The sequence below is a fragment of the Schistocerca nitens genome, chromosome 1 (assembly GCF_023898315.1).
Source record: "Schistocerca nitens isolate TAMUIC-IGC-003100 chromosome 1, iqSchNite1.1, whole genome shotgun sequence".
In the NCBI taxonomy this organism is placed as follows: Eukaryota; Metazoa; Arthropoda; class Insecta; order Orthoptera; family Acrididae; genus Schistocerca; species Schistocerca nitens.
The window spans coordinates 626,044,573-626,071,217 of NC_064614.1; the positions used below are offsets into that span (position 1 = coordinate 626,044,573).

The 26,645-nt window shown below is 41.2% G+C and overlaps 1 protein-coding gene across 1 annotated transcript in view; it reads right to left on the reverse strand.

Annotated features, from left to right (window-relative positions):
• The window catches only part of LOC126263708 (facilitated trehalose transporter Tret1-like), a 177,102-nt gene extending 151,236 nt beyond the window's left edge, over positions 1 to 25,866 (reverse strand). Inside the window, exon 1 of the mRNA XM_049960894.1 lies at positions 25,708 to 25,866. Coding sequence (XP_049816851.1) covers positions 25,708 to 25,866 — 159 coding nt within the window. The remainder of the gene's footprint in view (positions 1 to 25,707) is intronic.
• Positions 25,867 to 26,645: the final 779 nt, after the last annotated feature.

Below are 26,645 nucleotides of genomic sequence, written 5' to 3' on the forward strand. Positions count from 1 at the left end.
CATCATACATACCATAATAAATCTATTTTACATTTTATTCCATAATTATTTTTTATGCTAACATTCTCACTGAATCTTGGACAAATATTAAAGAAGTTTTTACAGTTGCGTATTTTGTGGATAGATCATATGTAATTCTATGTTAATCTCAAATTATTCTATGACAGCTGCATTTATAGGCAAGTAGCTGCTAATACTGTCTCCGAAGATGTGATTTTTTTCTCAGATTATAAAACTGTTGGTTCTTTTCGTGCTAATCTTAATGTGCTTCATGATTTTGAGTTTCTGGGTATAATTATCTTCTATATTTCGCTACGCTGGTCATCTTTAGAATTCCTAATTGTAGTGGTTGTGCTGCCCTTATTACCATACTAAATTATTTTCTTGTGAACTACTAAGGAAGGTTTAGATTCCAGACAATGTATTACATATCGTCATAGATAGATTGCTTTCAACATAGCTATTACTCCAGGAACCAAATGCCGACATGCAAATTACAGCTTGGATGAGAGAGATGAGGTACGATTTTAGGTCTGCTATCGTTTTTTTCTTTAGGCTTACACACTACTTAATCTAGTTTAAACTAACTTACTCTAAGGAGGACAACACACACGTCCATCACCGAGAGATAATTCGAACTTCCGACGTGGGGAGGCGCGCGAATCGTGGCAAGGCGCCCAAGATAGCGCGGTTACCCCGCGTGGCCGTTTTTGTCGTGGTCTTCAGTCCAGAGACTGGTTTGATGCAGCTCTCCATGCTACTCTATCCCGTTCAAGCTCCTTCATCTCCAGGTACCTACTGCAACCTACATCGTACTGAATCTGTTTAGTGTATTCATCTCTTGGTCTGCCTCTACGATTTTTACCCTCCACGCTGCCCTCCAATACTAAATTGGTGATCCCTTGATCCCTCAGAACATGTCACATCAACCGATCCCTTCTTCTAGTCGAGTTGTGCCACAAATTTTAAATGGCTCTGAGCACTATGGGACTAACCTAAGGACATCACACACATCCATGCCCGAGGCAGGATTCGAACCTGCGACCATAGCAGTCCCGCGGTTCCGGACTGCAGCGCCTAGAACCGCACGGTCACCGCGGCCAGCCACAAATTTCTCTTCTCCCCAATTCTATTCAGTACCTCTTCATTAGATACGTTCTCTATCCATCTAATCTTCAGTATTCTTCTGTAGCACCACATTTCCAAAGCTTCTATTCTCTCCTTGTCTAAACTATTTATCGTCCATGTTTCTCTTCCATACATGTCTACACTCCAAACAAATACTTTCAGAAAAGACATCCTGACACTTAAATCTATACACGATGTTAACAAACTTCTCTACATCAGAAAGGCTTTCCTTGCCATTGCCAGTCTACATTTTATATCCTCTCTACTTCCACCATCATCAGTTATTTTGCTCCCTGAATAGCAAAACTCATCGACTACTTTAGGTGTCTCATTTCCTAACCTAATTCCCTCAGCATCACCTGATATAATATCCGCCTCGGTAGCTGAGTGGTGCCGGCACGGTGGCTCAGCATGTTCGGTCAGAGGGTTAGCCGCCCTCTGTAATAAAAAAACTGAGTTAATGGATCACCGACGAACTGAAACGGATGTCTTGCGACGTCCGCCCCTACGTAGATACAATGAACTAATACGAACTAAATGAGATTACATAAAAAAAGGTGGTAGAATGCTCGCCTGTCACGCGGGTGGCCCGGGTTCGATACCCGGCCGATGCATCATTTTCACCGGCACGGTAGCTCAGCGTGTTCGGTCAGAGGGCTGCGTCCTCTCTGTAATAAAAAAACTGAGTCAAGGAATCAACGATCAACTTGAACTGATGTCTTGTGACGTCCGCCCAGACCAAACGCAATGGTCTATACCGAAGATGCAAAAAAAAAAGAAAAAAAGTTGTCAGCGTGACAGATTGCCATCCTGCGGGCGCGTGTTCGATTCCCGGATGGGTCGGGGAATTTTCTCCGCTCAGGGACTGGGTGTTGTGTTGTCTTCATCATCATTTCATCCCCATCCCGCGCGCAGGTCGCCCAATGTGGCGGCGAATGTAATAAGACCTGCACCAAGGCGGCTGCACCTGCCCTGCATGTGGTCTCCTGGCTAATGACGCCAAACTCACATTTCCATCTTTTTCATGATTTAATTCGACTACATTCCATTATCCTCGTTTTGCTTTTGTTGATGGTCATCTTATGTTCTCCATTCAAGACACTGTCCATTCCGTTCAACTGCTCTTCCGGGTATTTTGCCATTTCTGACAGAATTACAGTGTCATCAGAAAACCCCAAAGTTTTCATTTCTCCATGGCGACGATATTCCAGTTACCTTTTTTAATTTCCACAATACGACAAAGGAATTTTGGTGTTTACAACTGTTGCTTCCTCATTCGGAGATAGTTACTAAAATTCTGTTGTTTAGAGTTGTCTCCTTATTACCACCCGAACCTAAGGACAGAAATTTCCGAAATTTCTTCTCTTACGACATACCTCTTTTGAGTTACTGGTCTTATTACTTTTCAGGCGTTAATTGAGTTATGTGAGTACGTAAAATTGACAGTTCTGAAGAAGGCAGTTATTTTCTAAACACTGAAATAAAAATCTCTTCACATCACACAGCCTGGAGGTAACTCCTCTTAGTGTAATGCAGATGCTCAAACCACCTTTCTTTAAGCAAGGTGTTGGAGTGGCTAATACACTTTCTTTGTACGAGGGACGAGCTTCACTGGAACTTCTTCCCACCATTGAAAGTTACGAAAGTACAAATTTTACGATCCTCATAATAATTTCTCTAGCAACTGCGAACTGCAGAACACTTCCACAAGCTACTGCGTAGTTAATGAAAGATATGAGTACACTGAAAATGTTCACTTTTGAATATGAGCAAGAAGAACAACAGCTTAAATCCACTGTTTCCCTACATTTAGAAAACTAGACCCTATGTGATGTATATACCACATTCTCTGAATATTTTCCAAATAGAAGTTCCAACAATTTTCAGTAGATGAATAAATTAATGAACACCATGATTTGTTTTAAATACACCTGCTATATAGTGTTGCACGTAAAATTCTATGCCATTTGTGATACATTATTTAAAATTCTTCTTACCACTTCGTACAGTAATTTCTTGCACGGCTAAGTTAGTGGAATGTAATGCAATTAAAAGATTTTTATATCTTCTTGTAGTTCAGTGTCAAAATCAGAACTTTTTCTAACAATTTTAAACCACTTTACTAATGTAAAGAACCATTTGCAAATACTGTCAGCTCAGTACAGTGAAAGATGAGAAAAAAGCACTTTGGTCATCTAATTTCAGCAAAAATGCTGTCACCATCATGTACACAAACATGAAATATGAATATAACTTTAGCATTATGATGTGACTAATGACATCCCTGGTCTCACAGCAAATAAGTCAGATTGGGATGCCATGTGGGTAGGGCCTGCTGTCGGGTAGACCAGTCACCTGGTGCAAGTCTTTCGATTTGACGCCACCCCGGCGACTTGCGTGTCGATGGGGATGAAATGATGATGATAAGGACAACACAACACCCGGTCTCTCAGCGGAGAAAATCTCCGGCCCAGTCGGGAATCGAACCTGGTCCGTTAGGTATGACATTCCTTCACGCTGACCACTGAGCTACCAGGGGCGGACAGCCTTTCTAATAAACTGCAAGGACAACAACACACTGATGCAGTTCTTGTATAATGTCTATAACTGAATGAAAATATGGATATCTGTCAAATTATGCTTTGGCATTAGATATTTCAGCCTTCAGTTTTAAGAACTGACGTATGTCTGAATGTTATTTCCTAATCTCATCGAGTTTAATGTGGACTCCGTACCACATTGCTACTTAGAGGGAATTTACGAAATATAAGTGAAAGATGTTCCTTAGTTTCTAACACAGGACCTCTGTCCTGTATAACATCATTTAAATGAGCCACAGTAACATTGCTTCTGAAGCTGCCTATAACACTATTTGCACATCATATTGTGAGGTCGTTTTTCCAAAAGTTGGTGGGTTTACACTTCCAAACAAAATTAAGATATCAATAGCTTCCAAAACTGCAGTGAATATAACAATTGAAGATATAATGAGCTGTTCCTTTAATTTGTCTGCAAAAACGGCTACAGCAGTTTAGCGTCTTGAACGATCACAAAAGTTGATACATTGTCTCTGTCGTCTATGGTACAGCATGTACACAGTGAAGTGAACTTAACGCCCTCAGTTCGCTTTCACTTTTAATAGGTTTTTCTTTTCAGATGGAGGAGATAAAGATGACATCGATGCTAGTAAAAATGGTTGTGGTGAAGAATTGTCTACGTTGGCAGGACGTTACCTCAGAAAAGAAACTAATAATACAGTTTCCAAGATAATAATATTATCTCCTTAGTCTTGATGAATGTTTGCTTTCTAGTCTTCTCTGCACATCTGACGACGGTGTAATCCTCTCCATACAACCCACACCAACAAAACTAACATACGACTAGATGTCCCTTAATGATGGGGAGACGACGGGTAGCGAGTCTACATGTATGTTTACATCTATAATCTGTGAACTAATGTAAAGTTCATGACAGAGGGTACCTAGCAATTTACTGGTTCATGTCATCTTCCTATTAGTAGTGGGACAAAGAGAGGACGGCCCGACGTTGCATTGTTGCCAAATTTATTCAAGATGGCGGATCCAACATGGCGGCGATTGATGTGGTAACGTCACAATGACATCATGCTGGGAAGTTCAAATTTTTGTGGGAAAATAGGTCAATTGGGCTACCTCCACTAACCTAAGTCCCCTCCCTCTACCCACCTCCACCCCTCCCATCCCCCAGAAAATGGTGGGAAGTTTCCAGCAGGACAATACAACACACCACGGCTACCTCCACTAACCTAAGAAAATTCCAGGAAAAAAGGTCACTTTTGCTACCTCCAATAACCTAAGTCATCTGATCGCCATCTCTTCCTGGGAATTTCTGGGGAAAGGACACAGTGTGTGTGAAGCTGCTGGATAGGACAGACGTAAGTCTTTATTTTGTACACAGTGTTTATTTAAACAATTTGAGGCAGTACCCCCATCCAGTGTGTCCACCATGATGTCCAGTATGCAACTGACCTAGCACATGGTACTGCCACCAGAGACCACTGTCGTCCCTTCAGTGATGTAATCCAAGATGGGGGGGAGGGGGGGGAAATGGTGGGAAAATGACTCAGCCTGTTCTGGACTGCTGGGGAGATGAAGGAATGTTATTTATTTTGGAACAGTTTACTTAGTGATGGATTTGACATAGTATATTTATTACACTGATACAAAACACTCGCCCGCATCTCGTGGTCGTGCGGTAGCGTTCTCGCTTCCCACGCCCGGGTTCCCGGGTTCGATTCCCGGCGGGGTCAGGGATTTTCTCTGCCTCGTGATGGCTGGGTGTTGTGTGCTGTCCTTAGGTTAGTTAGGTTTAAGTAGTTCTAAGTTCTAGGGGACTTATGACCACAGCAGTTGAGTCCCATAGTGCTCAGAGCCATTTGAACCATTTTTTTTTACAAAACACTCGCTCTGACGTCCTTGGGGTCACAATACACAGTCTATAGACCTGAAAACTACTCATAAATTATCTAAATAATGAAGTACATTGATATATAGACATGCAGAAAATCTGTAATTACCGAAATAATGCAGTACACTGATATACAGACACGGAAACAACTCGTAAATTACCTAAATAATACAGTACACAGCATACAGACCTGCAAACTACTCGTAAATCACCGATATAATGCAGTATACTGATGTACAGGCATGTAAAAACCCAAACTACCGAAATAATGCAGTACATAACATACAGGCTAGCAAACTACTCGTAAATCACCGAAATAATGTAGTAGACTGATGTGCAGACACGAAAACAATTCGTAAATCATCAAAGTATCTCATGTAAAATGGTCTGCAGACAAGCTCACTAATTCTAAACTGTCCAAATAATGCAGTACATAGCCTATAGACCTGCAAACTACTGGTAAATCACCGAAATAATGCATATGTAACGCTCTGTCAGCACACTCTCAACACTTAAACAGACGAAAATAGCGTAGTGCACAAACACTCAGTGCACATAAAAAACGCTTGCAAACTATTGTCAACTATAACATATCAGAGGCTCCAACATGCGCAAATTCCGACGCCACTGTAAGCCTCCGCTGGACAGACGAATGTAGGGGCGTGAGCCATCGCTCTCAGGCCGGTATCACCTACAGCCAGCAGCTGAAAGTCGCATCTGTTTTCGAGTATACAGCTAGTGTTCTTCAAGTGTTATACTGACGTCACATATCTGTGTAAATAAGAGCCAAGTCACCCTCTGTAATACACGTGTGTGTTTGCCATTGCTGGCACAATACCTCCTGTGGATATTGATGTCACAGGTTGCATTATAGAAATCTGTTTCAATGTTTTCCAGAAAAGCACTAGGTGCATTATTCCTAGCAATCCTGATGGGACATGTGAGATGCCTCCAGCCACACACGTGTTTCCTGTGACTGATGCCTACCTGTAAGTCCAGCATCAAGCAAGAGGTGTCTACATAGCAGCTCACCCACACAGGTGCATCTAAAAGGTCCTCAATGTTATGCTGACATCACCTGGCTATGTAAATAAGAGACAAGTCAATCTCTTTTAAACTGTAAAGTGTTGTAGAAATACATTCCTGGAAATTGAAATAAGAACACCGTGAATTCATTGTCCCGGGAAGGGGAAACTTTATTGACACATTCCTGGGGTCAGATACATCACATGATCACACTGACAGAACCACAGGCACATAGACACAGGCAACAGAGCATGCACAATGTCGGCACTAGCACAGTGTATATCCACCTTTCGCAGCAATGCAGGCTGCTATTCTCCCATGGAGACGATCGTAGAGATGCTGGATGTAGTCCTGTGGAACGGCTTGCCATGCCATTTCCACCTGGCGCCTCAGTTGGACCAGCGTTCGTGCTGGACGTGCAGACCGCGTGAGACGACGCTTCATCCAGTCCCAAACATGCTCAATGGGGGACAGATCCGGAGATCTTGCTGGCCAGGGTAGTTGACTTACACCTTCTAGAGCACGTTCGGTGGCACGGGGTACATGCGAACGTGCTTTGTCCTGTTGGAACAGCAAGTTCCCTTGCCGGTCTAGGAATGGTAGAACGATGGGTTCGATGACGGTTTGGATGTACCGTGCACTATTCAGTGTCCCCTCGACGATCACCAGTGGTGTACGGCCAGTGTAGGAGATCGCTCCCCACACCATGATGCCGGGTGTTGGCCCTGTGTGCCTCGGTCGTATGCAGTCCTGATTGTGGCGCTCACCTGCATGGCGCCAAACACGCATATGACCATCATTGGCACCAAGGCAGAAGCGACTCTCATCGCTGAAGACGACGCGTCTCCATTCATCTCTCCATTCACGCCTGTCGCGACACCACTGGAGGCGGGCTGCACGATGTTGGGGCGTGAGCGGAAGACGGCCTAACGGTGTGCGGGACCGTAGCCCAACTTCATGGAGACGGTTGCAAATGGTCCTCGCCGATACCCCAGGAGCAACAGTGTCCCTAATTTGCTGGGAAGTGGCGGTGCGGTCCCCTACGGCACTGCGTAGGATCCTACGGTCTTGGCGTGCATCCGTGCGTCGCTGCGGTCCGGTCCCAGGTCGACGGGCACGTGCACCTTCCGCCGACCACTGGCGACAACATCGATGTACTGTGGAGACCTCACGCCCCACGTGTTGAGCAATTCGGCGGTACGTCCACCCGGCCTCCCGCATGCCCACTATACGCCCCCGCTCAAAGTCCGTCAACTGCACATATGGTTCACGTCCACGCTGTCGCGGCATGCTACCAGTGTTAAAGACTGCGATGGAGCTCCGTATGCCACAGCAAACTGGCTGACACTGACGGCGGCGGTGCACAAATACTGCGCAGCTAGCGCCATTCGACGGCCAACACCGCGGTTCCTGGTGTGTCCGCTGTGCCGTGCGTGTGATCATTGCTTGTACAGCCCTCTCGCAGTGTCCAGAGCAAGTATGGTGGGTCTGACACACCGGTGTCAATGTGTTCTTTTTTCCATTTCCAGGAGTGTAGTTCATGGTCGCTTTTGTATCAGCTTTCATGATGGCTCAGCTTGTCTGCAGAATAATTCTTGTCCTAACAGAACCTGTCAGCGAAAATAGCCCAGAATAACGCTGAATGCATTCCTCCTGTTGGTCCTCGCGTAGCACCCCATCCATCCTGTGTTACCCCTCCTGGATATCAATAAGTCCTGCTTTCAACAAACATCTCTGAAAGACAAGCGTTTCACCGCTATATAGAGGCTCCTATGCCCTGGCATAAAGGATGTCTTGTGTATGAATGGAGCATTATGACTGGCTCTTACTGATTTTACCAGCCAAATTTCTGATGCTGCCAGTGTGGAAACACTATCGCCTTTTTCTTTCTGCAGATGAGACTTTCAGTGGCAAAACTATTTTGTACAGATCGCCATATTGCACTGACAATTAAACCATGCAAAAGTGGCCTAGAGATCGTGAAATACAGAGAGACCCTTACTCAGTTACACTGCTCTGACACTGAGGATGGAAGCTTGAATATTAGAGTGCGAAACCAATCTCCAACCTGACAGTATATCACCTTGTACCGTGTCGATGTAGTAAACATACAATTCGTATCCTGCACCATACAAAATCATCCCTTTTACATCATTAACATAGCTATCGACCACCAGACACTTGTACATATACCACGAAGACAGAAAGCACAACTACATACACTATAAGACTCAATTACACTGCTCTGCTACTGTGAACGGAAAATTGAGTATTAGAGCATGAAACTGATCTCCAGCCCAACAACATGTAAACATATATGGTGTCGATGTATTAAACATACAGTTCGTTCCTGCGCCATACAAAATCGTCCCTTTTGCATCATTCATATAGCTATCGACCACCAGACACTTGTACATATACCACGAAGACAGAAAGCACAACTACATACACTATAAGACTCAATTACACTGTTCTGCTACTGTGAATGGAAAATTGAGTATTAGAGCATGAAACTGATCTCCAGCCCAACAACATGTAAACATATATGGTGTCGATGTATTAAACATACAGTTCGTTCCTGCGCCATACAAAATCGTCCCTTTTGCATCATTCATATAGCTGTCGACCACCTGGCACTTGTACACATACCGCAAAGACAGACAGCACCATATATACTCCTCGCAACAATAGATATTTCCAGTGAGGCAGGGCGGTCGTAAGTCATCCACTCCCGACACGTGACCAGAGTGCCCTTTGTCGACCAAAGTCACTCTTGGAACTGTTGTACAAAGATGGGCTTGTTTCTCCTCAGTACAAAGGCGTTACTGTTTCTGGTCCTGTCCTGCATGCTTGCTTGCTTTCTACATCATCTCCAGACTCTGGCATTAGAAGAACATATATAATTTCACATGTTTTCCTGGACTATCATACCATTTACGCGATACTTCTCGATATCAAGCACACAGAAATCTCACTCGCTTTGCAGTAGTATCACTCGCACAATATAATTCCAGGGACATAGACTGGAAATTATTTCTCTAAAAACCTGAAGCCTTAGCAAGGCATAGCATGCTGTAAACCACTGAGTAACTAGAAAGTTATCCTGTCTGCGAAGACTTATACGTGAGAACTCGAAAAAAAAAAAAAAAAGAAAAAGATAGAGCAAACTGATATTTCCACTCGCGAATACCATTTTCGGTGATGTAACAGATTCCAAATCATTCTCATAATTTACAAAGTCAACAAATGTATTTCTCATGTCTACAGAACCATCAAATGTGTCTTCCACCTGTCTTTCACCTGCTAGATGCGCGCACCATAATCGATGTTCTCTCAGATAAAGACGTGTAATGTGCAGAAACAGTCAGTCGGACAATTTGCATGGGAGAGAATAATGGTCTAGCGTAAACACACATTCATATTGAATCTTCTCAAATTACCTCATGATAACTAAAGCTGTCCAACATGTATTAAGTATTAGTTCGCCATTCAGCCGTTTAGAGGACGACACTGTTAGGTCAGCTACATCCCTGCATCCCAACAGTCTTCTCCATTCGGACAGCTCCTGTCGTTAGCCAGAAACATGAATCATTGCTGCTACAGGTCACCGGCACTGCCCGCAAATCACATATAGACAGAATTATCCTAGGAAATCGGCCACAATATATATTATATCACTGTACTTACAAGTAAATACTGTATTATGATCACAGTCTCAATTGGACAACATTCGACAATGAGAAATCTATCATAAATACACCTGGCTGATGGCTGTGTCTCTGGAAATAGAAATATCTATATCATTCTTATGACATAACATACTCTTCGTGTTGCTATCATAGTATTGCACATCAAATCCAGACGCTCCTTACAACTGGACATAGTCATTTCCTTTGCACATGTCGGAATGTACACACACACACACACACACACACACACACAGATATACTTTATAAGCCTGATGCTCAGGTGAACCTATCATGCATCACCCACTACTAAGGCCAATACAAGAGTAATCCCAAAAGTAAGGTCTCGTATTTTTTTATAAGTACATAGACCTGTTTATTTCTACACTGGTTTACATCAGTTGACAGCTTGAACATTCAGCTACTCTTCGCCATACTCACCATTTTTTTTGATGCATTTTTATAGATGCTGTGGCAGTTTTTGTATGTCCATGTCATGCCAGCTCGCCGCCATGCTGTTCAGAAAGTTATGAACCTCTTCTTTCACCTCGTCGTCGGATCTGAATCGCTTTCTGGCCAAATGTTCTGTTAACCTAGGGAACAGGTGATAGTCACTGGGCGCCAAGTCAGGACTATAGGGTGGGTGGGTGCTTATGTTCCACTGAAACTGTTGCAGGAGAACAACGGTTTGCCGAGCAATGTGTGGGCTAGCGTTTTCATGTAGAATGTGTATGCCCTTGCTCAACATTCCTCTTCTCCGGTTCTGAATTACCCGTTTGAGTTTTTTCAGAGTCTCACAGTACCTGTCAGTATTAATTGTGGTCCCAGTGTGGCCTGGAAACTGAGTATTGAAAGTGATCAGTACAAAAAAGGGAACTTGGTATGTACTAACAGAATTCTGAAGTGAAATATGGCGAAACCAGTGCGAAAACAGTGTTTAGATTTGCTCGCGAGTGTGGAGACTAAATTCGGAATATTAGCCACAGCAACCTCGACTGAGACGGAAGGGCGGAAGAAGACAACACTGGATCAGGTCCACCATTGACGCTGAGATTTGAAGAAGACACGGAATCATCACGGAACTGCGTGGACCTTCAAGCTATTGAGCGCGCTCACCGGTGCGCAACCCCCCGGTAGTTACTGCAGTAGGCGACACACGCCACCATCCTCACCCCCACAGCTGTTGCTACTGCTGCCTGCATTACGTCACGACGCGTCGCATCACGTTTGCTGGTACACCGCACCAGCATCGCTCGTCGAGGTCAATCACTTAAGTTAAGTCAACAATATTTAAAGTGTTTGTTGATTGCTTCTAACAGGCTATTAAAAATGGAGTCTAATGATAAGGTTTATATGAAAGGGAAGATGGAACCAGTATCTGACAATGAACCCTCAGAATTAGAAACTGTAATTAATGAGGATGGTTGCATCAAAGTAACAAACCCAAAATCGGAATGTGATTTGCCAAAAATGGAATCGGAAGTAAATTTCAGTGTTACTGCGAAGTTAGAACTATTTTATGATGACAAGGCAATTGAAGGCGAGGTCAAAAAGAAAAAATTAAATTAATGAAGTTATCAGATAATGAAACTGACTTCAAAATTTCTGAAATTCGGCCAAGTCAGGGAATGCTAGAAACTTCTTCAAAAGCGGTTAAAATGTCCAGTGGCAATGTAGAGGCACCATATTGGTTGCAATTACTGATTACTAAACTTGAATCGCGTCATAAAGAAGTAAACAGTAAGACTGAATCTAGTAATAAGGAACTAAAAGATGCTAACAAAGAACCAAAGGATCAAATGACGTCTAAACTGAACAGCTTGAATTATAAAATTGATTCTAATCACCATGATCTGCAAGTCAAAGTAGGGAAACAGCTAACTAAAGTCCGTAGTATTTTCAAAACCGAAATTGGTTAAGTTCGTAGAGATTGCAAATATGTAGATGAACTTGTGGAAAGGAAGGTTGTCAAAGAGAACAGACAATGAATCCAAAGTTTGCTCTAACCGATCTGGAGAAGTAGCTACTAAAGTAAACGCTTGTCAAAAGGATATTAATAAAATAAATTCTGACTATGTTAAATTAGATGAGGATGGTCAAAAATTTTCTAACACAGTGGAAGCAGAAGAAGTTCAGGTAGAAGAACTAAATACTAGTATTACTAACAGAAAATAAAGTAACCTGTGGTAGCTCTTGTAATACTACTGTCAACATGTGCTTCAGCTGACGCCGCTTCCATCGTCAATTTTTTCATTTTGATCCAGACAAAAAAATTCACTTATTACAGTTCTGGAATAGTTTTGAGGATGGTCAAAACGGGAGAAAATTTCTGTCATGAGAAGTCATTTGTCAGGAGAATCTCTACTATGGCCAGCTGACGTAATGATCAAATGCAAAACTCTTACTCAGTTTAAAACTGCATTTCTTTATGAGTACTGGTCGCACGACAAACGTAACTATGCTTTGAGAGGGTTTCGGAGAGGTAAAATGTTTTCTCCAGGTTGTGGACCAGTAAAAGTTTTCTCTAGAAAGTCAGTTTCACAGCTGTCAGAGATGACAGAAAAGATGAAGCAGGAAATGATATTCATGGGTCTAGAAGGTAAACTGCCTTCGTATTGGCAGAAAATAACCATTTTCGCATCTAGAAATAACATGGATAATTTCACTGAGTATCTCCAACGAACAAGAAGAGTAGCTGCCGTTGAGGAACGGGTGCAAAGCAATAAAGGATCTTCTAGCAATCATGTAAACAACCGAATCAGTGACAATGGGTACGTGAATGTTAAAAATATGGAAGTCCAGAATACAAGATCTAATTATCGAGGTCCAGGCCGTGGTAGAGGAGGGGTAGACAGCCATCACTCTTACGGAATAATTATGACAGGTGTTTTCAGTTACGTATTCTGACTCATACAGCGCCATCTATTGATCAGTTTTCACAATACTTCTTCTGCGCTCTGTTTTCCCACTTCTCCGGTAATATTACGTTTTAATTTGACATCATTCTGACCAGCAGTGTTATTTCTACAGCGTTTAGAAATTTTAACTTAAGTTATAATCACCCTGTATTGCGACCTGTCAACACGGTATGGCTCAGATATAGTGTCATTTTAAGCTATGTCAAGGCCTTTTGGGAACAGCACAATACTGCAATACGTCTTCCTTGCCATTAATCATTCATATTCCACATTAATCACACAGATCCATAAATTACGTTCATGCGCCTTTGTATATAAACATTCAACGTGTCTCACAGAGGATCAGTGTTCGATCCACAGAGTTGCTAACGAATTTTCTCTAGCAGGGGGACGTTAATTTGTTGCATGCAGCGCGTGAGGACGGTTATCACAAAACTTCTACCTACTGCATTCCGTTTCACACAACGTTTAATAAAACTATCTGAAAGATCATCAATAGAAAAATTCAGATCTTTGCATAAGGAACTCGTATAGAAAACAGCAAAGTAAACATAGTCACATTGCATGTTCTAAGCTATATACGCAAATTAAAAGTATTCTATGTCATCAGAAATATACACTCCTGGAAATTGAAATAAGAACACCGTGAATTCATTGTCCCAGGAAGGGGAAACTTTATTGACACATTCCTGGGGTCAGATACATCACATGATCACACTGACAGAACCACAGGCACATAGACACAGGCAACAGAGCATGCACAATGTCGGCACTAGCACAGTGTATATCCACCTTTCGCAGCAATGCAGGCTGCTATTCTCCCATGGAGACGATCGTAGAGATGCTGGATGTAGTCCTGTGGAACGGCTTGCCATGCCATTTCCACCTGGCGCCTCAGTTGGACCAGCGTTCGTGCTGGACGTGCAGACCGCGTGAGACGACGCTTCATCCAGTCCCAAACATGCTCAATGGGGGACAGATCCGGAGATCTTGCTGGCCAGGGTAGTTGACTTACACCTTCTAGAGCACGTTCGGTGGCACGGGATACATGCGGACGTGCATTGTCCTGTTGGAACAGCAAGTTCCCTTGCCGGTCTAGGAATGGTAGAACGATGGGTTCGATGACGGTTTGGATGTACCGTGCACTATTCAGTGTCCCCTCGACGATCACCAGTGGTGTACGGCCAGTGTAGGAGATCGCTCCCCACACCATGATGCCGGGTGTTGGCCCTGTGTGCCTCGGTCGTATGCAGTCCTGATTGTGGCGCTCACCTGCACGGCGCCAAACACGCATACGACCATCATTGGCACCAAGGCAGAAGCGACTCTCATCGCTGAAGACGACACGTCTCCATTCGTCCCTCCATTCACGCCTGTCGCGACACCACTGGAGGCGGGCTGCACGATGTTGGGGCGTGAGCGGAAGACGGCCTAACGGTGTGCGGGACCGTAGCCCAGCTTCATGGAGACGGTTGCGAATGGTCCTCGCCGATACCCCAGGAGCAACAGTGTCCCTAATTTGCTGGGAAGTGGCGGTGCGGTCCCCTACGGCACTGCGTAGGATCCTACGGTCTTGGCGTGCATCCGTGCGTCGCTGCGGTCCGGTCCCAGGTCGACGGGCACGTGCACCTTCCGCCGACCACTGGCGACAACATCGATGTACTGTGGAGACCTCACGCCCCACGTGTTGAGCAATTCGGCGGTACGTCCACCCGGCCTCCCGCATGCCCACTATACGCCCTCGCTCAAAGTCCGTCAACTGCACATACGGTTCACGTCCACGCTGTCGCGTCATGCTACCAGTGTTAAAGACTGCGATGGAGCTCCGTATGCCACGGCAAACTGGCTGACACTGACGGCGGCGGTGCACAAATGCTGCGCAGCTAGCGCCATTCGACGGCCAACACCGCGGTTCCTGGTGTGTCCGCTGTGCCGTGCGTGTGATCATTGCTTGTACAGCCCTCTCGCAGTGTCCGGAGCAAGTATGGTGGGTCTGACACACCGGTGTCAATGTGTTCTTTTTTCCATTTCCAGGAGTGTATCTATGAAGTACAAGGTCGAAAAAGAAAGGAAAAAAATTGTACTCGTTATTAGTCATGGCATCACACCATCCACTGGAGATACTTGATGATGCAGCTTTCCGCCTTCACTGCTCTGTCTTCTACGACTTTCGTCTTGTTTCCGTTATAAATAACTTATGGCTGAGTCCTTCATCGTAAACAGTACACAGAACTATGGATTCTTCTCATTTATGTATAAGATGCCGTTGCTTTGTTTCCGAATCGATACATAAACGAGGAGGCGATACAGTTACGAATTTGTAACCAAACTCACTTTACAGCTTGGATGGTGATGTGACAGGTACTAATGATGGAAAGTTAAAATATCATTTTGTATAATTATGATGGGAGAGCCTAACGCAAACACGATGAAATTACTTCGTTGCCCATTCACTTATGGTTCGGCATGATGCTTTGTCTTTATTTTGTATGTTCAAACTGTTATCAGATTGAAACGGACAAGTGCACTCGGCTTCACACACGTTACATAACCTTTAATCTCAAAAGTGACATTGCTGTCACGTTGATAAAAACAAGTTAGTCAAAGGTCAGTTTGAAGTGAGATATTGTAAACACTTCATAAACGTAACATGCTTGCACTAAATAAACATTGTTTGGTGTAATAATATGTCTCACAAGAATAAATTAATGTTTTTAAGCTAGTACAATTAAAATCGTTGTTTTTGAACTAGTGTGTATAGTGTCTCTCTTTGTATGTCTGTCAAAGGCAATTCAATTTCCAGAGCGGCGTCGACTACTCCCAACGCGTACGTAATTTTGTACAGTAGACTAATTACTCTTGTGGTGAAGAAGCAGCTGCCGACTCCGGCGGTCGCCTGTAAAATCCTTGAAATGTAAGAGAAAGAAAACTTCTATAGCATCTTCTCGAATTTGGATACTGCCATTCGCATTTAGTCATTCGATGATTGTCTGCAAGTGAAATGAGTTCGTTTTAGCAGAGAAAACTTTCTCTATGCTTTTGACCGTGTTACTGAAGCAGGTTCTACAGCAAACATCGACCACTAAATGTTCGAAGTCCAATACAAGCTTGTCGTACATTACAGTTCATCACAGAAATCTTTCTGTAGTTACACTCCATTGTGGAACAATGCTAACATAAAAACATTTTCAGGGGAGGGCAATATACATCCGGTTGATTTCATGTACCAGATAAAAGACAATTTCAATGATAAAATGAGCGATAATCTGAAAATTATATTTTTTTAAAAGTATTTAGATGGGGAGGCTTTGTCAGGTCCTGGGTAGAGTGGTAGGGCGGTTTCCTGTCTTTGGGGTCTGTCACCTTTTCTTCTTCAACTCCAACACTCCGAACCTTCTATTTCATTTCTTACTTCTCATTAGAGTACCAAGCTACCCTTGCCTCTGTCCACATACATATGTCCTTATTGCTGAGACTCATCTCATTTACCATGTCAGCCTATTAAATGACTAAAGCCTATTTTATAGGAACCAGGAATCAAGCTAACATTTTTGCATTATTAGATGTAACTATGCTCTGTCATATTGTATTATTTATTTATGTCTAATTTTGTTGTGTGTTGTCACCCAAAAGGTAAACATTTACTTGTGTATTTACTTTGCTATGTACCAGCACACAAAGTTGTGAACACTTACTTATATACAAATATGCTCTGTTAATGTATATTCGTGAGGAATGACTCACCTACTACACTCTGTACTACCATGCACAATGTTTGTTAAATATCATGAGGAGTGGCTCACTTACTAATGTTTGTTAATTATCATGAGGAATTGCTCACTTACTATACTCAGTATTACCATACATAATGTTTTTTTTAATTATTGTGAGGAATGTCTCACTTACTATACTCGGTATTGCCATGCATTATGTTTTTTTTTTAATTATCATGAGAAACGGCTCACTTACACTGCTCTCTACATTTATCAATGTCTAAGTTTGTTGTATGTAATTTTTTTCCCTTTTGCTATATTCCAGCATTCAAAGTTGTGAACACTTACTTATAAGCAGATATGCTCTGTTAATATATTATCATGAGGAATGACTCATCTACTACACTCTGTACAACCATGCATAATATTTGTTAAATATCGTGAGGAATGGCTCAATTACTAATGTTTGTAATTATCGTGAGGAATGGCTCACTTACACTACTCTCTATCACATAACTATATTCTTTGACTTTTGTGGGGTATGACACCACTATATGTTAACACATACTGCAAAGGAAGAGGCAATGATTGTAACTGCATAAATATTCATAAAAAATAATCATTATATGTTTCATAAAGACAGAAATGAAGCATCAGAAGTTTCTTGACAAATGAAAAATGGGAAGATTGGACATTGGTCAGACATTGCATTCTATGCATGTAAGATGAATTATGCTAACTGTTGAGGAACTTTACTCCATGAATTTAATTGTACTATATGATAATAATATATTTAGTTATTCAATACTATATGTAAATTTCAATTTAAACTACAGAGAATAGTAGCATAGCGCATGGAAATTTTTTGTATTAGTATGATTTTAGTGATATGTTATCAAAGAACAAGTTAAAATTGCAATATGAGATTTAAGACATGAAATGTTTAACTTTGAACAGGTGGAATTTTGGTGAATTGAACTTTTCTGTTCAAAACAATCGATTACACAATATATGATGGTCATAAGGAGTGGAGTATGAGCCACATTACAGGTTTTTACAATGAAGAACTTCTGACAAGCAGAGATCTACAGTGCAGTTCAGTGCTCTTCATTGCACATAGACGAGACTGAACACTATGTTATATTATGGTCTAATACTAGGTGTACTTGCCAAAGACAGGAGGTGGCTAAATACAAACTAATATGGATTTTGAGTGTTGTAGCATCCGATACTAATGCTCATTCCACAATGCATCGCCAATATTGAGAAAGAGTTATACACACCAGTGTCTCCATTGCACTCAGGAGAACCTGGAGGTTCTAATGACAGACATAAATATACAGAACAAGGCCAATTCAGCTAACTTCCAGTAGATAATTTTCTGATTGAAATAGATTTACCTCATATTTATGTTGTAACACAAGCTGCAGACAAATTCTGCGAATTAACTTGTTCTTTCTTTGCGCTATTAATGAATATTTTGTTTAATTTAGTTAAATATGATACAAAATAATTTATGATAATTTTACATATTGGTTGCTCAAATCTTTCACAAATTGTTTGTTCATCCAATTGATTGTAAAATGAATACTCTTACATAGATCTGTCAGAAAAGGTTTTGTTCAACTTTCAGTTTCACAAATGCTTTTGGGGGTGATGAAATGTAACAACCCTTTAAGACCCACTTGAAACGAACTTTTTCCAGTCTAATTCAGGACCGCACATGCAAACAAAATATGTAACTCGTCTATAAAAAATTATATCTAAAAAATAACTGTTTAATCTCATTCACTTCGAGGTGTAGAAGCTTTGTAAATGAAGGGAACAATTCTCATGCAAGGAGCCTCTAGTAATTAATAAAAAAAATGTAAATAGATTATTGTAATTACATATTCGAGAAGCTATCCTCGAATAAAATAACAGACATGTACTAATATCGTAGTGTACTAGCTGTTGTGGAGTAGACATACATTTACATATGTATTTTCAGTTTTTCTATGTCAATTTTAATTATCAATTAATCAAAAAATGATTCTAAACAATGCTGAGGATTGTTTGGGATTGTTAAGAAAGTATAAATAGTTACAGCCATGTTGACAAAGTGGGTCAGAACTCTGAGTATATTTGGACAGAAAGCATGTAGCTTGTTGACCATGATTTATTTCATTATTGTAAGTATCTTACAACTTATTTCAGATTTTTTCAAGATGCTTTTGTTTACTTTGAGATTGTAATAAATATTCAACGGAAATATTGCACTGAATTAATTATTTAAATAACTTCATAGTTTTTACAGTCGCTGTATTCTAGGACTTTTGCTGCGACAGATTGCCAGTTACGATGAGTAAATTAATGCATAGTAACGTTTTAAACGCTAAGTCAAGGAATAAATATTTTGCTCTCGCAGGCGAAACGCGCTGCCTCGTGATTTGTATTAACTCTGAACCAACAACACTAGGAAGGTCGTTATACCATTCAGCTGATGTATTCACGACACCTCTCCTTTAGTATGGGCCAAGGGATGCTGTATGGTCCGCCGTGAGAGCGAAATCAACTGATCGACTTTCATCTCATAGCCGCTAGAACAGGCCAAGGGATGTTATATGGCCCACCATGGGAGTGAAATTCTGTTTATAACATTTCGCGAACCCACTCTGCACTGGCTGTATGGGTTACTTTCTCAACCGAATGGTGCTCATTTTAACGTTACGTAAAAATTTGCTTGATAGCCTAATTTCCCAAATGGCTGCTATCAAGCATCTTTCCCCGTCCTTACTCCAGGTTGGACTACACTTTCGAAACACCTTTGACAATAGGCGATTGGTAGGGACATGGTCTTTTTAGATTCCGAACCTCCCCATCTGGGTGAGGCCTCCACTGGAAACCATGGAAAACCGGGAGTGAGGTCAGCCAACCTGGTTTCCAAATCCCATTTCGCATTTTGGTACTTTAACGATTATACTTGACTGAAATTTCTGAATTTAATTTACAATCTTCTTGTTCAGTTTTTTCACAATTAGTTATTGTAGAGAAGCTGGGTGGCGTCGGTCGATCTCGCAGGGACGCTCAGCGCTGCAGGGCGGGCTGGTCTCGAATGATGACTCTCCCCCACAACTGCTATCGGGATGCGTAATTGATGGATCGCTATTGGATTGTCTGCCGTGGTGGACCAGGTGGTTATGGGCTCTCATTGGGATCAGGAATGGGATGTGGTGGACATGAAACATAATGACAAGTCTGAGCCTTCTGACCCCTTACTCTGAATTCCTTCTTGGCCCTGAAATTGTTAGTAGACTGGCATGCTAACATGTTTCTGCACTGGCATGATAGATTCGGACTGAGTTTTTCTTTGTTCACTTTTCACCATTCTTTCACATTTCCAACACTTCTGTTAAATGTCACTGTTTTTATATCCTATTTTCATCGAATTACACTCTGGATCAGTCTCAACATGACATAAATTCTCATACTGTTCCTAATTATGGTGCATTGGTTGTACCCTATCAACAGTCACAGGTTGTCAATGGGCACGCGTAATTACACTGCACTTATAATACGATAACTTGATCCATAAGTTAATCAGTCATATATTCTCTTATTTACAATATTATTTTACTTAGCTTGCTTCACTGGAAGTCCATTTTGCTCAAGTAATACAAACAGTTAACCACTAATACATGGTAATTTCTCGCTAGTATTCGAATTTAACATAATTCAGCTCAGCTACCGTTTGTTTACCTTTTACATGACACTGAAAATTTGGTTATATAGGAAAGGTCCACGTAATTGCAGTAAGGCCAACCACAAGATGACATACATAACCCTGCTCTTTGTTGTCTAGTATCCCCAGAAAAAATTCTGTCTTAGCATACTTCTCAGACAAGTGCATAAAGTTCAGTGTCCAAAGCTACTTGGACTCACTTCCCTTCAAAATATTTATATCCAGTGATTACTGACACATCGCTCATGAACTACATTACTCTTTATTCCTACTCTAGAACACATACAAAATTAAATTTCATTCTGGAATTAAACACAAAAGTTATTCAAAAAATGCATAAAAGTGTACATCATCGTCAGCTCTCCTTCTGTGGTTCTGTTGGAAACAAACATCAATACATTTACTACCTAGACCTAAAAACTCAATGAAGTAAAATCTCCTTAATGTATACAATCTTTACTAGAGACTGGACTAATTCTGATTTTCACTTTGCATAGTACTTTTTAACATCATGGTGAGGATAGAGTCCCTTTACCTTTCCTGTCACTGGGTAGGCCAGTAGATATACCCCAGGATATGTAATTATTATTTCAAACGGTCCAACAAATAACAATTGCCATTTCTTGTTCCTCTTCCCCCACAACAAAAGTTTCTACCTTCCTCAACTTGTTGTCATATTTTACCTTTCTCTTTCTGGTCTTTTCACCCATTTCTTCCCAAGTGGACTTATCATGTGGCACCTTTGGTAGACTGTTCACTCATTCATTCCTTTCTTCCTTTTGAAACATCAGTTCCTATGGTTTGAAACCCGTTGAGGTATGCAGTAAATTGTTGACAATGTCTTCGAACTCTTGCACATATTCTATCCATTGTTTTTGACTATTCGGACACTGTGTCCCTATAAATCAATTTATCTCGCGAAAAACCCTCTCAATTGGGCTCACGTGTGGATTATATCTTCATGTTAGTCTGTTTAATTCCCTTTTGCTCCAATGCATTCCTTCAGGTATATGAGGGAAAATTAGTGCCATTTTCTGATATAATAGCTTGTGGTTTCCCTACTTGTGACATATATTCCAGCAATAATTTTCTTAAGATGGTTTTACTCATTGCGGTTTTCATTTGATGTAACTTCACATGTTTAGTAAGTACACCCAAGAAGCCTACAATGTATCTGCAGCCTCCTCTCCCTCTGGGTAATGCCCCACAGACATCTGTGGATACCAAAACAAGTTGTTTCTCTGGTAATATAGAATGGCGGAAATTCCTGCTGCCTTTATTATTCGGTTTTGTTTTTGACATACTGCACACATTCTAGTGACCTTCTGTACTTTTCACCACAAATTAGGATAGTAGCAATATGTTTGTAGCTTAATGGCACACTTAATCACTCCAAAGTGGCCCCATGCCAGATGTGTATATTCTATCAACTTGACTTCATGGCTTTCAGGAATACATACACGCTAATTATCTCCCTTTGTACTCCTCCAATGGAATAAAACTCCATTTATCACTTTAAAATATTCTTTCAGGTTGGCATACTCAGGTTGTTCCAATTTATGTTGGACACTGCACCAGTGTATATCCTTTTTCTGTAACTTCTCCATCCCCTGGCATAATTCCAAACAATAACTTCTTGCTGTTCGTTCTTTCATTAACGGGATAGGAAATTCTTCTGTGCGCTCACCTAATTGTTCTTCCTGATCTAATCCTTCTGGCAGCCTAGATAGAGCATCTGCAATTTCATTATTCTTTCCTTTACTATATCATATGTGAAATCGATACTCCTGTAATGTCATTGTCCACTGTAATGTTCTCAGTGTGAGCAGCTTGCACAATTGCAAGAAGGTGGTGGCTTGGTGATCACAATAGACTATTGTTTGTGCCCCATATAAATAATAATGGAACTTCTTGAAAGCTCAAACTACAGCTAATGCTTCCAGCTCCATCGTGGTATATGTTCTTTCAGAACTCGACAGTATTCTACTTGCAAAAGCTGTTGGTCAGAATGTGGAATGCCCATTAATTGTCTTAATTTCGAAAAGACAAGACCCTAATCCAACATTTGAAGAATCTGTCATCCATATTTGAATGATGCAACAATTTCGAAATTACCAAAGCGTATTTGATTTTCTCAAATGCATACTGACAGTCATTTGTGCACTGCCAAGAAACGTTCTTCCATAACAAGTTTACAAATGGCTCTGCATTCATGACTTGGTCCTCTATGAACTGTAGAAAAAAATGAAGCTAAATCTGAAAATGCCTTAAGTTGTTTCTTATCCCTAGGTGTAGGACAATTCTTAATAGCACTTATTTTGGCACTGTCCAGCAAAATTCCTTTGTCATCAATTAAATGACCAAAAAATATTATCTTCTTTATCCCAAAGTAAGACTTTTGCAAGATCGCACTTATTCCAGATCTCCTAAAAGTTTCCAATAATCTCCCTATTAAGCAGATGTACTGTTCCCATGTTGCGGTAGAGATTAGGATGCCATCGACAAACAGGATGATCTGATTTCTTAGTTCTGGTCCTAGGTCAATACTGGTAAAGTACTTGGCTCCATGAAACTTCTGAATGAGTTCATCTACATTTTCTGCGTGAGATCGCATATTGACGATTCTTGCATCTAACGCCAATCTTACTTTTCCCCTGGTTTAGGTACAAATAACAGCAGACTGCAATATGAACTGACCAATAGTTCTATCACGTCCCAGTTTTTCATCCTGTTTATTTCTTCACTTACTTATTTCTTCAGTCTTCACGGAATTGGATATGATTTATTACAATACGTCTCATGAGGAAACACTTCCAAATGGCACATAAATCCCTTAATAATTCCTGGCCTTTGTTCGAAAACCTGGATATATTTCTCCAAAGTATCTACCAATTGATCATTTTGTTCGTTTTCCAATCCATCAGCTTCCTTTGCCTTTTCTTCCACTTGTTGTGCTATCTCGATTATCTTGCTTTCCTTTACCCCTCTGTAAGTTTTCGTCTCCTTTCTTTTCTAATGAGCTTAATACCATGCCCAGGACAGTAATTTCCAATGCTCCTTTCTTCCATGATCGTATCAACTTGTGCCATTTCCCCATTATCACAAGAACTGACTTTACTGGATGAGAAGCCTAATTTTAAGTCGTTCTCTCTCGTAGTCTCTAATCCGATGATACGATCTTCTATTAATTTTTGAATTACTAGGAACACTCAACTTATTGCTGTATTTCCTATTCTTACATCTATTCTTACATCCTATTCTTACATCTTACAAGTTTGTATCTGGACTGGTTGCGAGAGGGTACCTAAGGCTCCAATGATCTTACAGTTTCGTATCAGCAACATCGGTAACTCGGTCTTCTGGCATAGCCGTTTAAGTAAATTATTGGAGGTCGCATTTATCGAAGCTCCAGTATCCAAGTTTACTCTGATAGGTATGTCTAATATTTCGGCACAGATGGCTGATATTGGCACCTTACAATAAATTTGTTAATTCCTCAATGATCCTCATTCCATCATTGTCCATAAAACAGTTTACAGGTGCTTCCTTGCCCCCCCCCCCTATTACTCTTTTATCTATCAAACCTCTGGGGCGTAATCTGGTCGGATTCAGTTTGCATTGCACGGTCTAGCTGGTCCATTGTTGTCGCGGTTGTTTCGACTATGACTGGGAAGTGTTCTCACCAGGCTTGATTATTTGTTGGCCTTGGCCTCGCCTCATATATGGTTTGATTACTTTGTCCTTGATTTCTATGGTCATTATATACAGGATTGTACCTCCTTTCAAATCGCCTTTGTCTGTTTCTGCTTTGCTCATAATTTTTTCCGTTATTCTCCTGCTCCATACAGTTTGCTCTACTGTTGTAACCATCATTTGTATTGGTTCGATGAAAATTATCCATTTGTCTTCCATTCATTCTTCCGTTATTATTGTTATAACCTGTCTGCCTGTTTTCCATTTGATAGGATTTATTGTAATTATTTCTTCCTCTTTGTTCCTCCTGTAGCAAATCGATTGAATCTACTGCAGACATGAATTCTTCCAGATTATCGTCTGAAACATGCAGCAGTTTTCATCGGAAGCTGAGCTTTGATGGTCATTATCACACTTTTGCGATCTATTGGTTGATCCCAATATCTTGCTTTATTCAAATATTTTTCGAAGTATCTCCGTAAGTTCCCATTTCTGTAATGGACGGGTTCCAGGTCATGTACTTACTTCTTCTATCTCTCCTGAATGCCTATTGACCAATATCTATTGAGTAATGGCTTTTCAAATTCTTCGTAGGTATGACACTTGTATATTACGTCAGTCACCGACTACCACCGCCTTGGATATAACCTGACACATATTCGACTTTCTATCGATCAGACCAAGCTCCTCTGAAATGTCTGATAAATACGACAGTATTTAATGTCTTCATTTCCGGAAAAAATATTTGGAATTGCCTATGTTTTAACATTTTCTCTTCCATGATATATCTGGTGTAATCACTCATAGGTGACATACTTCCATACATCCGTGCGTTTGGATTTGTATCTGGGTACTGCTCATCGCCCCCATAATTATACATCGAACCCCTATTTCTACCTCTAGATCTCCACTCTGGGCTGGCTTCCTTTTCTTGTTCAGTAGCCACCCCCGCAGTTCTTCTATCCTTTGAGTGCATGTTTGCAAATTCTGTGTAACTTCTCCTTCTTCCTGCAACTGTTGATCTATTTGGCGAGGTAACAGTAGGCCTTCACTCAATATATTTTCTACCGCTTCCTTGATACCTTTATTAACAGACAATATCACTTGCTGTTCCTTATGCACTGGCCAGTCGCCTAATTGTTGCTTAAACTGCTGGGTTTTTCCTTGGAGCTTTTGTTCCATTCGCCCTCCACATCCGGACGCTATTTCTTTTACTGTTCAGGCCAGGGTTTGTACCTCTACTTCTACCATTTATTGTCTCTTCCGCACGTTTTCAATTTCACTGTCTCTGTTTATTTCGATCGAAAATTGTTCGTGGGTTTGATTCATACTATTTATTTCCTGCTTTCTATCTGTCCATTTGTCAAACTACTCACATCCGCTAATACTTTAACAAAATCTTCGTTTGTGGGCAGTTCGTTCACTTTGTTGGTTATACCCTTTACTTTCTCATCTAGATCTGCCTGTACTGTAACTAAATTGCTCACAGTGATGGTCAGATTTGTTACTTTAGCCACTATATTTGCCTGTTCCATAGCTATGGCTTCTACATTTTCAGAAACAGCCGCCTGTGCAGCTTACATTTTCGCTTGAGCAGGAGACATATTCGCTTGCTCAGCTAATAGTTTCGTCTGATTAGCAGACATGTTGGACTGTTCCGAAGGTAAATTCTCAACAGTTGTTCAAATATTCGCTTGCTTAGCAGACGTAGTCATTTGAATAGACGACACGTAAGACTCTTCTGAAGCTAAACTAGCTACGGTATTCATCAAAAGTTCATTTGATTTAAGAGGTCAGCCATAGGATCTTTGGATTCTCCTTGGCTAGCATCTACCGTTTGCCCTCGATTTTATTCATCACCACTGGGCTGCACAACCGCTTCCTGTGCCCTCTGCATTTTAAACTGTGATCTAGTTTTAACCATAAAAATTCAGTTGTTGACTATTCTCTTAATTACTTTGCTGTGGACACAGTTCAGTTTTACCCCACGAAAATACACATCAGATTCTATACCCCAGAATATCTCTCCACAATCGTGAACACATCAACAAAAAAACATAAATCAGGCTGCATATACTAAAACATAGAATAACTAAATCTACAAATATTCATAACCCAGTCGTTACCCACAGAGGCCAGAATAATGTGTGCAATGAGTTAGCATGTCATTCTTGTGCTTGCCTTTACTGCAGAGTAGAACCGCATGAAGTTCATATGTGTTGGACCCGCGTTGTCGTGGCTTTCTGGTGCCGGATGTAGCTCACATAGAACGATTCCAACAATCGTACTTGAAATTATACAAAACACAACATTA